This window comes from Halyomorpha halys, unplaced genomic scaffold (genome assembly GCF_000696795.3).
Source record: "Halyomorpha halys isolate HHAL.00 unplaced genomic scaffold, Hhal_1.1 Scaffold17.1, whole genome shotgun sequence".
In the NCBI taxonomy this organism is placed as follows: domain Eukaryota; kingdom Metazoa; phylum Arthropoda; class Insecta; order Hemiptera; family Pentatomidae; genus Halyomorpha; species Halyomorpha halys.
The window spans coordinates 19,143-20,743 of record NW_027112056.1 but is presented as its reverse complement, the minus strand read 5'-3'; the positions used below and the strand labels follow the sequence as shown (position 1 = coordinate 20,743).

Sequence of the window (1,601 nt, the reverse complement as noted above, 5' to 3'; positions counted from 1 at the left end):
TCCTCTTGGGCTCTTGTACTATCTTGTATGCCTATATTTTTCTTTGACCGCACCCGAACAATCTTCCTTTTATACACATTGTCAATCAGCGATTTTCCAGTTGAACATTTTATCTTTTTACAGTCAAATTATTAAAATAGAAAACTAATAGTAAAACTGCAAACTTTCTCACGTTCCATTTCGTCTGATACAATAAAATCTGATTATATCTAACTTATCTGATGTGTTTCATAAGTCAGCATACAAACATATTTCATGACGTTATCCTAAATGCAAACATGCCCCTCTTATCTCACAATCTGAACAAACCAAGCGGTTCAAAGTCAACAAAATATTTCTTAATAATTTATTCATGGAAAAATATTGTGTCAGGTACCTGATGTATTTAATGAGTCATTGTTTTACGTGTTTAGTGAGAAACCGGCGAAGATAAAAAGGTGATGACATAAGAGTTAAAAGCCAAGGTAACGAAGAAATTAGTTTAGTCCTGTTGTAGACATGATACGATTCGCTCTCCTCGTATTCTGCCTAACTCTTCTTCAAACTCCTTCGGATGCTGGTGTGTTCGATTGGGTCGGTTCCAATAGCTGTGGTGATGAGAAAACTCACGACTACTACTTTGGACAATGGCAGCCATATTTACGGTTTGTATTATATAATATAAAGTCGAATAGTATACAATGTGTTAACTACTATAAAGTCGGTAAATTTAAAAAAATTAATCTATGAATATATCTAATACTTTATTTACAACTGTATACATATATACACATCAAGTATTTGCTGTAAGTGATATTATGACATGATAAAAACATGTGGAGAATCTACCCATTGATAGAAATCCAAAAACATTTCTAAAGAAGAAGATTTCGAGACCATCTTCTATTCAGACGCCTAATCCTCCTAGGTAATGAAGGAGAAGCCAGGTTAGAAACAAATGGGTTTGGGTGGTTATGAAGTTTATCATGGAAGGATTGGTATCTGGTTCTGGCCAAATCGGCAACATTTGGAACATTGAGGTCCTGATGGATGATTTGATTTGTGACAAAGTAAGGAGCATTAAGGATTCTGGACTGAAAGGATTGGATTCCAGAGGAATTCGAAGGTTTAGTGGAGCCCCATAGGTCAACTCCGTATGTCCAGATAGGCCTTATAACAGTCATGTAGATCAGTCTTTTGTAATGGATTGGAAGTTTAATCTATTATTAAAAATATAAAAGTAAGACAGTCCGGGCGCAGTATAAAACAAAACTCAAATAGATATTAAACTATATAATGAGCTAACGTTTCGCCCAACTTTGGAGGGCTAAGAAAGTATACAAACAATTAAAGTAATTTAACAAAAGGGATATTCATGATGTTGTGTTAAATGTAAAATGTTTTACCATGTTAAATGTTATAAGTATAGAATTGTGAGCAGCCCTATCTAAAGTTTTTGTTTTATTTATTTAAGTGTTTCGACCACTAGGGTCATTTACACTGAATTTACAAAGTTAGTACATTACTATTAACATATTTACAATGTTACAAGGTGAGAAAGATATATATAATTACAAAGTGAGAAAGTTTAAAAATTAACAGTTACTGTTACAAGTTACATT

General features: G+C 33.1%; 1 protein-coding gene across 1 annotated transcript in view; it reads left to right on the top strand.

Moving 5' to 3' along the window:
* Window positions 1-522: 522 nt before the first annotated feature.
* Window positions 523-1,601, top strand: part of LOC106680320 (probable salivary secreted peptide) — a gene marked incomplete at its 5' end in the record, with an annotated part of 3,477 nt that continues 2,398 nt past the window's right edge. Inside the window, 1 exon segment of the mRNA XM_014419915.3 lies at window positions 523-644. Coding sequence (XP_014275401.3) covers window positions 523-644 — 122 coding nt within the window.